This window comes from Scardinius erythrophthalmus (assembly GCF_964197995.2).
Source record: "Scardinius erythrophthalmus genome assembly, chromosome: 20".
Taxonomy (NCBI): domain Eukaryota; kingdom Metazoa; phylum Chordata; class Actinopteri; order Cypriniformes; family Leuciscidae; genus Scardinius; species Scardinius erythrophthalmus.
Genome location: NC_138240.1, coordinates 30,211,799 through 30,225,282, shown reverse-complemented (window position 1 = coordinate 30,225,282; position 13,484 = coordinate 30,211,799). Strand labels below are relative to the sequence as shown.

General features: G+C 36.1%; 1 protein-coding gene across 1 annotated transcript in view; it reads right to left on the bottom strand.

Annotated features, from left to right (window-relative positions):
- The window catches only part of espn (espin), a gene marked incomplete at both ends in the record, with an annotated part of 86,601 nt that overhangs the window by 16,925 nt on the left and 56,192 nt on the right, over positions 1-13,484 (bottom strand). The window contains 2 exons of the mRNA XM_081349853.1: positions 4,750-4,821; positions 11,824-12,049. Of these exons, the coding sequence (XP_081205979.1) occupies positions 4,750-4,821; positions 11,824-12,049 (298 nt within the window). The remainder of the gene's footprint in view (positions 1-4,749; positions 4,822-11,823; positions 12,050-13,484) is intronic.

Below are 13,484 nucleotides of genomic sequence, written 5' to 3'. Positions count from 1 at the left end.
GACAGAGGGAAACTGAGCCAGGATGAATGGATGCGTGAAGAGAAAGAGAGAGACACACCGGACAAGCTTCTCCCCTAAATATTTCATTTAAAACCCCAGACGTCAAAACAAATGTCTAAAGCACTCAGTAACTGTGCTAGTACTTAACAGTACGAATTAAAAGAATCCACTCACTAAATAAAGTTTTGAAAAGAAAGGACCAAAAGTAAAGAACATAAAAAAAAAAAACATTCAGGCCTTTGTTGAAGTTTCAACCATCAAAATGATTTAAAATGTACATGACATATTCAAATGCCTTGACCCACTGCTGTGTAGAAAATACTGAATGAAAATTCACAAATATATTACAATAATAATTCTAATTACCATAATTATTTGCAGAAATTTGGTGAATGTGAAAGAGAACGATAGGATAGTGGATGGCAAATGAGGACAAATGGGATTTTATGAGACTTGTGGTGTGAAAATATAGAACTTATATCTTAAATTTAAGATTGTTATATAACATAATCTACTTGACCAAATGTGGCCTCTGCTCTTTAAGTTTTAGTGCCACAATACATTGCAGTGCCAGAAAACAAAAGGTTGTTGTACACAGTGTCTAATAACAATCTCTAAACAATCTACAAATTTGACTCTTAACATGATTGTATCCTCTTTAATTATGGAAATTATATAAAGTAAAAAAAAAAAAAAAAAAAAAAAAAACTTTAACCATAACGTTTTAAACCACCAGAAAAGCACGTATTACCGAATATAAATGAATGCTGACAGCTACAGGTATAAATAGAACACAAATCTACTCTGCAAGAAAAAAACTAAAGAGCTAAATTATGTAAAAAAAATAAAATAAAAATACATACAAATCTGTATTTAAAAAGTATAACCATAGACCACTGCACTACTCAAACTCTCAAATTAATTTTTAAACTTCTTACACATACAAAACTGAAATAAATGAACAATATTAAAGAAATAATCAAATAAAGTACATCACCTGGTGTTCTTGATTTAAATCTCCAGAATGCCTCGTAACAGACGTTCTATTGTTTTGTCATAGCTGTGGTTATGAATAAGTCTTCTCAGACCGAGAGAACCAGTCAGATCTACAACCCTCCTGATTCAAACTCTCCTCTCCTCCCCCAAGAACAAAAAAACTGCGTTCGCTTACTGCCGGTGGCTCATCACAGTTGGGGGAAGTCAGAACGGATCAGCGGTAATCAACTCTGACAAGAGACGGCTGCCAAATTGGAGCTGGATTTGAAGTCCACTCACTGACCCTACGTCCTCTCCTCACTCTCACTGACCCTTCTCCTTACTCACAGTTCTGTCCTCTGATCAGCCACCCTCTCGCTCTAACTCTCCAACTCTTGCTCAGCAACCAGCTGAGTGGATTAACAGGAAAGTCTCACACATCATGCTGAGCAACACATAAACGGTGAATAACACACCTGAAAAAGATGCTTTCTGTTGATTTTCTTTCATAAGCTGTCAGTAAATCCACCCATGTCTACAAATTACCTTACAATGACCGTACAAATGACCATTGCCCGCTGAAAAATAAACAACTTAAACCAGCCTAAGATGGCGTCTTAGCTGTCTTAGCTGGTTAAAACTGCTCTACTTGGTCTTCCGTCCTGATCAAACAACCCTTCAAAACCAGCAAACAATAAGTCATGACAGTCATGACAGCATGGCTGGGAGCCCCAGACCAAATGCAACAATGAGCAATTAATTGAAGGGGGGGTGAAATGCTATTTCATGCATACTGAGTTTTTTACACTGTTAAAGAGTTGGATTCCCATGCTAAACATGGACAAAGTTTCAAAAATTAAGTTGTACGTTTGATGGAGTATTTCTGTGCGAAAAATACTCCTTCCGGTTTGTCACAAGTTTCGGAAAGTTTTTTTCGAGTATGGGCATGTGTGACGTCAGATGGAGCGATATATTCTATAGATATATACACTAGATGTCGCCTTCGCTACTGCAGTTCATTGGAACGAAACCGTAGCCAAGGCGACATCTATATATATATCTATACCCGCCCGCGCCCTCAGATCATTTGGACGCGGCTGTGTTCAAGAGGTAACAACGATATAAATACTGTTCGTTTTCTCACACAAACCGCTCGTTTCGTGTCTTAGGCCATCAATGTGTACTTACGATGGGGAATTGTTTAATTTGGACGATGTGGAATTGTTTTAATTTGGACTCTGTGCTTGCTCTTTGAGACAGTGACCGTATAACAATACGTTACCTGCATTATATGACTGACAGACAAGAACGGTTTGGCCTAAAAATATCAAAATTGAAACTACTGCGGAAAAGAAGACACCTACATCTTGGATGCCCTTGAGGTAAGCTAAAACATACCAAAATTTTATTTCAAAGTGAACTATCCATTTAAATTTGGCTGAAAATCACTAGTAATATGATTTAATGGTTTATCTCTTTCGACCAATAGGTGACGTTGTGAACAAATTGATGTGGTGTGGTCAGAGGTGATAATGACACATGCAAAGTTTGGTGTCAATATGCCAAACTATTGCAGAGATAGAGCCTCAGTAGTTTTGGCATCATGCCATCAATTTGTTGATGTGATATATATGAGAACTGTTTCATCTATCGATAAGGAATCCATGTCTGAAGATGGTATAATTTAATTTTGGTGAAAAATGTACCACCGGTCTAGGATGAGTTTGAAAATGTACGTTTTTAAAGATAATCAAAATGCCATGATAGGCAAGTGATGTAATCGGTGTGCGACTGAACACAGTGTAACCGACTATCGCAGCAAGAAAATTTGGACAGTTGGTGGCGCAAAAGCGATTGAGTTAGAGACTCAAAAATCACTGTGGTTAATGTTCAGACTGTCCTCTATCTGTGTGCCAAATTTCATAACTTTCCAGCAAGCGGTTCTATGGGCTGCCATAGACTTCAAGAGCAGAAGAAGAAGAAGAATAGGAACACTACGCAACTTCAGTGCTTTGACCCTAATAATAAAATGCAACTTACAACATGTCATTTGCATTGATACGACAGCAATACTGTATGCTTAACAACTTTTAAAGGGATGTTTGTACAAACTCTTTTGGAACAAATATCATGCCCTAATCCTCAAAATCCTCCCAAAAAAAATCCTCATTACCAAAACGACAAAAGAAAATATGGGCCAGATTACAAATACACAGTTTTGCAACTCTGTGGGCTTGCCAAATGATATTAAATGTAAAATTTGGGTTCTGAAGAAACTAGTTGATAACCACCATTGATCATATTCAACAAATCAATTTAACTAAAATGTTACTTCTGCATTTGGGATATCACTTAAAATGTCAACATGTATAGGTAAACATTGCAATTAATTACTACTGTATGACCTTATTTTTTAATGCATATAAATGAAAATGACTATATATCACTCCTCCCTTTGTTCGCTTTGTTCAAGTATGGAAAACATTATGTTAATCATTCTTTACTTTGTTAACACTGACCATTTACTTGGTAACAATGTATATTTGGTTGAAATAATAGTTCCTCTGATTGAACAAAACATTACCCTTTTAGTCATTTCAGAGTAAATAAAAAAAAGAAAGAAATTCATCAAAATATAATTTATGTTTCAGCTATTTTGCCCAGCATTAGCTATTAAATAAATCATCATATATCTCAGTAAAAACACACTATACGTTACCTTCAACCTTTACTTGACAAATCTTCATTTATGAACTGTAACTAAATATCACGTTAATAACTTAAACAAAGGCAAACAGAAGAACTTGAGCCTGAATACGAGCAGAAAAAAGAGGATCAAGATGTTAACAATAGCTGTGCATAGTGAGGAATGATGTGACGTAGGTTGAAGGTGTTGCATTGACGGGAGGGCAGAGTCAATAAGGCCGCCCACTGTTTACACACCTTCGTACTCATTCACTACAGTATGACTCTGCAGACCAGTGTCAAATGACAGCACTTTAATAGATGAATTGCTTGTAAATTCAATACATTTAGCAAAATTGTAAACGATTTTTAAGAGGATAAGTCAACATGAAAACAAAAGTTCCAATGGTTTTATTGTAGATAATTCATCGGTGCATTTCATAATCTTTCATCAAAATATAACAACTTGCTCTGTGTCTGAAACAACTTAACTTCTGCTGATGATGTCTTCAAGACCTCTTGGTGTCAACCAACCACCTGCCTCCATTCTGGTATGACACGCCCACTTTTTATAACAATTTATCATTGACTATCCTGTTTCACTCAGATATACATCAGTAAAATGGGTTGTGAATGCCATTTCATGTTGACTTTTTTTAAAAAAAAAGTGTGTTTTGAGCCACAAAACAACCTCACCCTCAGCACAATTTCATCATTCAATATAGCTAAGCTGTATTAATAATCACAGCTGACGTGCCAGAATCCCCACAGCATCTGGGAAACCTGTGGGCTGATCGAAACTGGAATCACAGAAAAACTCACTCTGGGTGCTGTGGTTTCTTTGGCTATCTGAAGTGACTAGAATATTCATGGTAATATTGAAAATGATTGATAATTGAAAATGAAAATGATTACTTCAGCTTGTGGTCCAGTAGCCAAACAAACAACACACTTAATGCTCTCAATGAAGGGAAATTAGAATAATTAATGTAAAGAATGAAACATATAAATGTCAAAACACACACGCGCACACACACACACACACACACACACACACACACATAATGAGGTTTGGGGGAAAATACTTACTCTTCCTCTGACGGAGTGTTTCTGGAGCAGGGTTGACAGAGGAAGACAGATGCGTAGAAGAAAGATCTACTTCTGTAGAGTGATTGCGTCATAAGAAGAGAATAATATGGAAAGCCAGAAGGCACAGCAAAGTAAGTGTCCATGCAAAGCAGACAGCCAGAGAGAAAGAGAGACAGATCCCAGCAGACAGGTGTTCAGTAAGACAGGTGTGGTGAAGGCAGACACAGAGGATGATGGGATGACAAATACAGTAAGGACATGGAGGAGATGAAACAAACAAACAAACAAAAAACGAAACACAATGAAACACAATATTGTTTTAATTAACTTGTTTGGCTCTTCACTAAATACAACAAGTGCCTTTTTAATTTTTAAATCAATTCAATTGGCAAAAAAAAAAAAAATCAATTAATTGTGTTCATTATGATCTATAAATGCTCTGAAAATATTTGATTGAAAACATTTATTAAATTCCTAAACCAGTAAAATGGAACAGGGCAATAAAACACTGGATCTTTGTCTAAAGTGCTTGCAAAACTTGCCCTCAGGCAGATGGTTTGGTTGCTAGGTATTTGCTATGAGGTTGCAAAGGTGTTCTGAGGTCTTTTAGAATGCGCAGTAGGTTGCTAGGGTACTCTGGTGGCTGCTCGGGTGTTTTGTGTGGTTGCTAAAGCATTGCTAGGGGGTTTCTATGGTCATCTGAATGCTACCATGGAATTGCTAAAGGAGGTTGCAATGGTGCCCAGGGTGGTTGCTACAGTAGCAAGTAAGCAGGATGTTTGCTAACTTGTCCAAGCCATTTTTACCCATTTTATTATCTGACAGGTGAAAATTGCACCTTTCCTAATCGAGTCATACAAATTCAAAACTGTGCAGGACAAGTCACACACTTAACATTTAAAGGATTAGTTCACTTTCAAAAAAGTTTTTGCTGATAATTTACTCACCCCAATGTCATCCAAGATATCCATATCTTTCTTTCTTCAGTCGAAAAGAAAATTAAGGTTTTTGAGGAAAACATTCCAGGATTATTCTACACAAAATGGACTTCAATGGCAACCAACTAATGTTCAAAGAAGGTTCAAATGTCCGTCTCAATGCAGCTTCAAAGTCTTTACACGATCCCAGTCGAGAAAAGAGGGTCTTATCTAATGAAACGATCTGTCATTTTCTAAAAAATAAATAAATAAATAAATAAATAAATAATATATATATATATATATATATATATATATATATATATATATATATATATATATATATATATATATATATATATATACTTTTTAACCAGAAATGCCATGATTGTACCATCTCTGAGATGCATTACATGATGTATTACGTCATCACGTTGGAAAGGTCATGAAAAAAAAATGAAAAAAAGATGTCGGACGATTTTGAAGTTGGAGGAGAAAATGAGATGACATTTTTCGCCCGTCCCTACCTTTTAACCTGAGTACACAGACAAATAACTTAGATAGATGACATGAAGCGTGACCTTTCCAACGTGATGGTTTCCATCTCAGAGATGGTACATGACGAGCATTTGTGGTTAAAAAGTATATATATATATACACAGTACAGGCCAAAAGTTTGGAAACATTACTATTTTTAATATTTTTGTAATAAGTTTCTTCTGCTCATCAAGCCTGCATTTATTTGATCAAAAATACAGAAAAAAAATGTAATATTGTGATATATTATTACAATTTAAAATTATTGGTTTTCAATTTATTATACTTTAAATTATCATTTATTTCTGTGAAGCAAAGCTGAATTTTCAGGATCATTACTCCAGTCTATCACATGATTCTTTAGAAATCATTCTAATATGATGATTCATTATCAAAGTTGGAAACAGTTCTGCTGCTTAATATTTTTTCATAACCTGTCATACTTTTTAAGGATACTTTGATGAAAAAAAAAAAAAAAAAGAAGCAAATGTTTTAAAAATATAAATCTTTTGTAACAACAATATACACTACTGGTCAGTAATTTTTTTTTTCTTTTTTTGAAATAAGTCAATACTTTTATTCAGCAAGGATGTGTTAAATGGATCAAAAGTGATAGTAAAGAAGATTTATATTATTAGAAAATATTTTTTTTATTTTGAATAAATGCAATTCTTTTTAACCTTTTATTCATATTTATAATCAAATATATTAGGCAGCAGAACTGTTTCCAACACTCATAATAAATCAGAATATTAGAATGATTTCTAAAGGATCATGTGATAATATAAAGTATAATAAATTGAATTATTTTAAATTGTAATAATATATCACAATATTACATTTTTTTTCTATATTTTTGATCAAACAAATGCAGGCTTGATGAGCAGAAGAAACTTCTTTCAAAAACATTAAAAATAGTAATGTTTCCAAACTTTTGGCCTGTACTGTATATATATATATATATATATATATATATATATATATATATATATATATATATATATATATATATATTGATTGATTTTTTTTTTTTTTTTTTTTAGAAAATGACAGATCTTTTCGCTAGATAAGTTCCTTATTTCTCGACTGGGATCGTGTAGAGACTTTGAAGCTGCATTGAAACGGACATTTGAACCTTCTTTGAACATTGGTATAGTTGGTTGCAATTGGAGTCCATTCTGTGTAGAATAATCCTGCAATGTTTTCCTCAAAAACCTTAATTTATTTTCGACTGAAGAAAGAAAGACATGGATATCTTAGATGACATCGGGGTGAGTAAATTATCAGCAACATTTTTTTTGAAAGTGAACTAATCCTTTAGTATACATGGTTATGCGTTTGTTCAAATGTATAATCAATAACTATGATGGAAGAATTAGAGATTCATTATTTCATGCTTGAGTACCTTAAAACACCAATTCTTTGCAACAGAATAAGGAAATCAGGTGTCCAGGTGTGGGCTTTCTGTCTGTGTATTCACTGCTTTTGTTTTCTCTTTCACAGGCCACCATAGATGCAAATGGACGGTGTAAATCAATGGCTAGTGACTGTATAAAGTGTTACATTTCCCTGACATAACACTGAATTGTACAACACATCATGGATATTGTCCTGTCCTGAAGACATGTCAAGTATCCCTTGGAGGAAGAACAATTAAGTAAATGGTAGAACACTAAACCCGATTTCAAAGTAACAATAGCCCATGCACATTAATTCGTAAATAGACTTTGGAATGAGCAGGCCGCCAGATCTCATGTTAACAGGCTAGAACTTTGTAAGATTTACCTTGTGGCCGTTTCTAAGTCTTCCATCTTGTGCTCTTGGAGAGCACTTGGTGATATCGAGAGTTGGGCTGAACATGGACATGTCTACTGATATCCACAACATCTGGTTTAAATAAACAGTTTAGGATAGCAGACTAAACAGCATGAATATTTTAAATTGGATGTTAGATTGGTTGCACATTCACCCATGGCTGAAGATCCAAGCAAACACAAATACGTAAATTGACACCTATGAGCTCACACCAGTCATGTTAGATTTCATATTAAACATTTTAAAGGAATATTCTCTGTTAAAAATAATTAACAATCTGTCAACAGGATCTGTGACATACTGTTGATTACCACATACAATTATTTTATTGTTTGGCTTTAGATGGTTATATTACAACTGAAACTTGAAAGAGCTTGAGAGTGGCTTTTGCGTAATAAAGAAAAAATTGGAGAATCCATACTATTTACAATATTTCATAGACATAATGTTTCCAAGGTCTGGCTCTCTAAAATATACCCTAACATTGATGACAAATGCAACAGATGCCTGGCTTCCACTCAAATGGGGCCTCATTTATAAAACGTGTGTATGCACAGATTTGATCTTAGAGTGTGCGTTTGCCAAAATCCATGTCAACATTCAAATTTTTTAAAAACGGTCTTTGACGTGAAAAAGTGCTTATCGCCATGTCAGGTTCTAAACAGATGTACGCACTTTTCCTTGCGGCACAGAGTCGGAGTACTGCAGTTATTTGGGAATCTAAGCAATTCTTGCCACTCGCCATTCTCAATTAAAGGATTTGGACGTTGACTGGAGAAACCATTAAACTGTGCAATATTTATATATATTTTACATCTGGAAGAGAAACGTACGTACATTTTTTGTGCGTACATTCGTTCTCTGAATCACACATTTGCTCATTTGAGAAATGATTGTAATATCAAATGTAGGATGGTGCCTATGCAACATTTTTAGACCCCTGGTGTTTTTCCAATAGTCTAAAGAGTTTGGATGAATTACTTTGTCAAAAGTACTCAAATTCAATGTACTGTAGCTATTTGCCCTGCTGCAATTAGTTGGTTTCTCAGCATCTGGACTTTTAGCCTTTATCTACTGTATACTATTTCACAGGATATTTCTCAAATCACCAACTATTTGACAAAGGCTTTTAGATAGTCTAGCTGTGTTCTGATCGACAGGATCCTTATGCAGTGTTCACTGCTTCCGGTTTATCAGGATATAAGCAGAAGTTCACCTAACTTAATTTTTTTTTTATAAATGTGTTTATTCGGATCAACCTGCAACATCATCACACAGGCAAAACTTTAGTCATTTATATTAGGGGAGTTGTATATAACACTATACAAAACACTTTTCTGTGGTAATCCACATCCTGCAAAAGATGCCATCAATAGCCCTTTACTTGTTTTTAGCCAGAAATATTTCTTTAAGAATAAAAGTTGATCCTGGATTTTGGCACAATAAATGTACTTGATAAGGCCATCCTGGGAGTCTTGTTCCTGAGTCTTCAGCTTCTTATAGACATTTTCTTCCTCAAAAGTGCACAAATAAGTATTTGACAAATCTACTGGCTATTATAAAAAAGCCTAAACAAAAGTATCAACGTATTAACTTATTTTGTACAATCTGTCAAAGCTGTGACATAGCATGGCTGTATTTGTCATCACTTTCTGGCACTAATAATCTGCCCTCTAGGGATAGGAGAAGATAGGGGTTATGTCGAATACATAACCCCTAAGTAAGCATTGTTACTTATTTCAAAGGCAAAGAGGTCAGCTAAATATAACTAAAGGCCTTCACGTACAAGTCTTAAGGGGTGCTTGCATTGTCAATGGTTAAATTCATAAAGTAGATAGACAAATCTCACTGCTGTAAGGCTAAAATGTGTTCCTTCTCCATCACTGTATCAGGCTACAAATCACTGTCTACACACCCCCATTAGTAGTCACCACATTGCATTGCTGCTCATTATGCAACTTCATTTGCGTAAATCTGAGCCGTGGTCAACTTTGTTGCATTGTCAATGGTTGCTGTCACTCATGTTGCCTCAATTCGCTAACTGAAAATAACTAAATCACTTTGTCATTGCACATTGCTGTTAGTATGAACGCCCTTTAAAGTTACCATAACAAAAACAGCCTGGTCAATTATAAAGCCTGTGACACACCAAACAGACATCAAAGAACCAGTGATGTTAAAATGTTGAGATTGAATACATTGCAAAGACTACTAGTACGTATGTTCTGTGCCTGCGTGAGAGGAAATAACTGTCTATATAGAATAGTATAGAGTATAGTACATATATGGTATAGTCTACCTTCGTCTGCGGGTATACAAACCATAAAGAATGAGAACTTGCTTAACATTTTGAATATGTTGATCAGTTGGTTTTTACTTTCTTCATTCCAGACGTCCATGCTGTAGTGAAAATATTTACATTGAAATGCTCAGATAAGTGAAGATGTAAAATTAAAAGAGCTGTCTGTCTGTACACTCCTAGCATCACATTTTTATTGCTTTCTTGCTCTCGTACACTCGTTCAATAAGTTGAACAGCCAATCAGAGTTGTCCCTTGCACCAACTGTCTGATGCCAATTCAAAATAACCAACCGGCCAAAAAGTTGCAGACAGGCCGCAAAAAACTAGACTGACAGCCGCTCAACAAAGGCTCGACTTTGGCCAATGGCTGACCATCGGCTTGGTGTTACAGCCTTAAAGGGATAGTTCAACTAAAAATGAAAATTCTGTCATCATTTACTCACCCTCAAGTTGCTCCAAACCTGTATAAATGTCTTTGTTCTGCTGAACACAAAGGAAGATATTTTAAAGGATGTTGGTAACCAAACAGATCTCGGGCCCCATAGGAACTACCATAGGAGGCCCCATAGGAACTACCATGACTACCATAGGAAAAAAAATACTATGGTAGTCAATGGGGCCTGACATCTGCTTGGTTACAAACATTCTTTCAAATATCTTCCTTTGTGTACATCAGAACAAAGACATATATACAGGTTTGGAACAATTTGAGAGTGAGTAAACAATGACACTATTTTTATTTTTGGGTGAACTATCCCTGTAAGGACTGTTTAATTGAAAGGCACCAAAAACAGAGTATAACCGCAAAAGCTGGCTTGTGTTGTGCTTTCACATTGACAGTATATTGTTACTTGGTATGAAATATACAATGAAAATGAATGCTGTTAATGCATGACCCCTTTAAACACTTTATATCATCATTAATTTCCAAGAGAGATAAAAGATTGTTAAAGGAGAACTTGGTAACTTTTTTAACTTAATAAAACTGTCTAGAAATCATTTGGATGGTTAAACAACCTGTTTTGGTGATATTGGTGACTTTCCCCGCTCCCCCCAGCGTTCCCAGGCGGAAAACCAACCTTGCAACTTGGGGACTACCGTCCCGGCAAAATAGAAATTGGAAGTCTCGTGAGAAGCGAGAACGAGAACGAGAACGAGAACGAGCGCGAAACACGAATCGCTTTACGGCAATTCGACATAAACACACACGCATGTATGATGTATTACCAGATTACCCACCTCGGTAGACAAAGCTCCACACGATTCAGTTGGCTTGCTCCGATCAAAACAAACGCACATGAGCAGCGGTAGAGAGGGGGAGGAGGCCGCCGCAAGTGAGTTTTTTACGACCGTGTTGTGACATATACGCCCCCCCACAGCTGTAGGGGGAGCTCGTGGGGAAAACATGCGACAACAAAAGGGAAAATCAGCGAAGAAGTGACTAGAGTTCGCTAGAGTTGCCGAGTTCTCCTTTAAGTTCTGGATGAGATGTGCTAGTACTCACTGCTGGAGGAGGAAGACATGCGACGCTGGGAAGGGGCTGGTGTGCTGGTGGATGGGGGAGGAGGGGGCAGATCCGATGGAAGAGGTGGAGGAGGAGGTGGAGGAGGGATGAAGGTGCTGGTGGGTGGGGGAGGTGGTGGAGGAGGAAGGGGTAGATCCTCTGCGGTTCCTGTCCCGTTCTCAGGAGCAGGGGCTTTGTCTGCAGAGTCCTCCAACAGTGCTGAACCCTGTAGAGAGAACAGGTGAGCATGGATCATTCACATGGACTCCACATATCTTATCTAAAAACCTTCATTTGTGTTCAACTGAAGAAAGAAAGTCATATACATCAGGGATGACATGAGTTTGAGTAAATGATTAGAAAGTTTTAATTTTTGGGTAACCCATACCATTAATATACAGAGACCACTGTAATTGAGTAAGGTAATTGTAAAACTGTTTCCCTGAAAATTGTGAACAATTTGCAACAACCCTTATGAAAAAGAAGTATGCTTCGAGTTCATTTTATAAAGTATACTTAAGTAATGTTCAAGTAGTACTATTTCAATACTGCTTGGGACTAAATTGGCTCACTTTTAGTACATAAAAGTATACGTTTGTAGTGTACTATAAATGTAACAGTAGTAAGCTTTAAGTGCACATCTAGTTCACAACTACATTTCTCGTTTGTACTGTCTCTGTACTATAAGTGAACTTATAAATATACAAGTAGTTTACTATTTTAATGAGTGTAGTAATTTTTTTAGTTTATGAAAGTACACTTTGTAGTTTTATACTGCAAGTATACTTGTAAGTTTTCTTTAAGTGAACATAACATACTTATAGTTTACTATTTATTCATTATTTTTATACATAAAGTATACTAGTGTGTTCCAATTTAGGTATTAATTTTTTATACTTGAAATATAATTGTACTGTAACTCTTTATCACTACTTGAAAAAAGCAACATTTTAAACAAAAAGATGAGAAAATCGCATATTCTTGTCAAAGACCGGATTGGATTCAGAATGATCCCCCAAAGCTTCACAGTCATTTCCTCTTCATGGGTTCAACATTTCATTCGGTAACATTAGGCAGTTTTGATTTATATGCTGTTTAATGTTTGATGATCGCGTTGTTTTACATTTGTGTAAGCTATCTTCTACTAGTTTCTACTTCTTCGCATGTGTTTTGATCTGGAGATTCTGTACTAGAAGGCCCTGTCCCAAATGGCAGACTTCTTCATATGCACTTTCAGTCTTGTGGACTTACAACGGTTGCCGTGTGCGTGTGTCCGTTAAGTCCATGAGACCGTAGGGTGTCTCATTTGTCATTTTAGGTTTCAGAAGTGTACCCGTGAGCTCCCCCTTTGCAGTCAATATGAGCGATGCACACTTATGCGAGCCGACAGTCAGATCGGCGTTACGTCACAAAAGTGCGGACTTGTAGGAAGACCGTGAGTGCTTAGGGTGCCATTTGGGACAGGGCCGAAGATGCGTAATAGCGCCCCCCTACTGTATAACAGTGAAAACATGGACAGCCAGAATATTCCGTCAATGGCGAAGAAAGAGTAAAGTTGATTTTAAGTAAATTCCTATGTACACCAGTGGACTAGCATACACAAAAATGAATATGCTCAGAATTAAGAACACGTTTTTTGTTTGGGTGAAGTTCTCGAGGGA